The following is a 1,434-nucleotide window of genomic DNA, read 5'->3' as shown; positions in this document are numbered from 1 at the left end:
ACCGCTCTTAACGTTTTGACCCGCAGTGCGAGGATGTCGCCCAGGGAAGACGGTCCAGATGACGGAGGCTGAGGTGCGGGGGCTCTGCATCAAGTCCAGAGAGATTTTCCTCAGTCAGCCCATCCTGCTGGAACTGGAGGCTCCGCTCAAAATCTGTGGTGAGATTTCCTCCCGTCTACACGTCCCTGTACCAGGTTTCACACATACTTTAACCACACGGGTGTGGACATTTCCAGGCGACATCCACGGTCAGTACACAGACCTGCTGAGGTTATTTGAGTACGGAGGTTTCCCTCCAGAAGCCAACTACCTGTTTCTGGGCGATTACGTCGACAGAGGGAAACAGTCGCTGGAGACCATCTGCCTGCTGCTGGCGTACAAGATCAAATACCCGGAAAACTTCTTCCTGCTCAGGGGGAACCACGAGTGCGCCTCCATCAACCGCATCTACGGCTTCTACGATGAATGTAAGTTGAAAAATATCTTGAATATCTTGGTTAACTTCATGGCATTGGCAAATATATACAGATTTCAATTGTTATACTTGTACATTTCTTTACATTTTCTTTTCAGGCAAGCGCAGGTTCAACATAAAACTTTGGAAAACATTCACAGACTGTTTTAACTGCCTGCCAATCGCTGCGATCATCGATGAGAAGATCTTCTGCTGCCATGGAGGTGTGTGCTCTACACACATGCTCTCTCGATCTGAGGTTCACAACACGTTCCTTGCTGAAGTGAATCATCTAAAGTGGTTTATTGGTTTTTCTCAGGGCTCTCACCTGATCTACAGTCCATGGAACAAATCCGACGCATCATGAGACCAACTGATGTCCCAGACACAGGTCTGCTGCTCTCTGTGTGGTAAACTATTCTGGTCCTGAGCTGGAAAAAAATGTGGTCTCACATAGTTGATTTTCAGCATTTTGGAGATCAATATTTAAAGTCAAAAGATTTTAGATTCCTTTTGTGGTTCAGTGGGGTAAATAGGTGCATCAAAAAGTTCTAGGATGAATTGAACTTTCTCTATCAATGTAACCACTCTACATAAATTTACACTTGAATCTGAACATTTCTGCAGCAGTGTTTCAATCCTTCTGTGAATGTCACACGTCAGAACTAAAAAGTATAAATCATTCACTCGACGACATCTGTATGTTAATGTTTCTTTTACTTTTCAGGTTTGCTGTGTGACCTGCTGTGGTCAGACCCAGACAAAGACGTCCAGGGCTGGGGAGAGAACGACAGAGGAGTTTCCTTCACCTTTGGGCCGGACGTGGTCAGCAAGTTTCTCAACAGGCACGACCTGGATCTCATCTGCCGAGCACATCAGGTAACGACCGCCTTGTCCTTCACTCTTCTGTTTGGTGATAGGACAACACATTTGTTTGAGTTCTGCTCTTGAATCCACCTACAGGTTGTGGAAGATGGATA

The 1,434-nt window shown here is 45.9% G+C and overlaps 1 protein-coding gene across 1 annotated transcript in view; it reads left to right on the top strand.

Moving 5' to 3' along the window:
* The window catches only part of LOC103381242 (serine/threonine-protein phosphatase PP1-beta catalytic subunit-like), a 3,960-nt gene that overhangs the window by 1,175 nt on the left and 1,351 nt on the right, over positions 1 to 1,434 (top strand). The window contains exons 2-7 of the mRNA XM_025056692.1: positions 27 to 158; positions 237 to 467; positions 574 to 678; positions 774 to 845; positions 1,182 to 1,333; positions 1,418 to 1,434. The exon at positions 1,418 to 1,434 is cut by the window's right edge and continues 109 nt beyond it. Coding sequence (XP_024912460.1) covers positions 27 to 158; positions 237 to 467; positions 574 to 678; positions 774 to 845; positions 1,182 to 1,333; positions 1,418 to 1,434 — 709 coding nt within the window. The remainder of the gene's footprint in view (positions 1 to 26; positions 159 to 236; positions 468 to 573; positions 679 to 773; positions 846 to 1,181; positions 1,334 to 1,417) is intronic.

Source organism: Cynoglossus semilaevis, chromosome 7, assembly GCF_000523025.1.
Source record: "Cynoglossus semilaevis isolate Cse_v1.0 chromosome 7, Cse_v1.0, whole genome shotgun sequence".
In the NCBI taxonomy this organism is placed as follows: domain Eukaryota; kingdom Metazoa; phylum Chordata; class Actinopteri; order Pleuronectiformes; family Cynoglossidae; genus Cynoglossus; species Cynoglossus semilaevis.
This window is presented reverse-complemented; position numbering and strand designations above follow the sequence as displayed.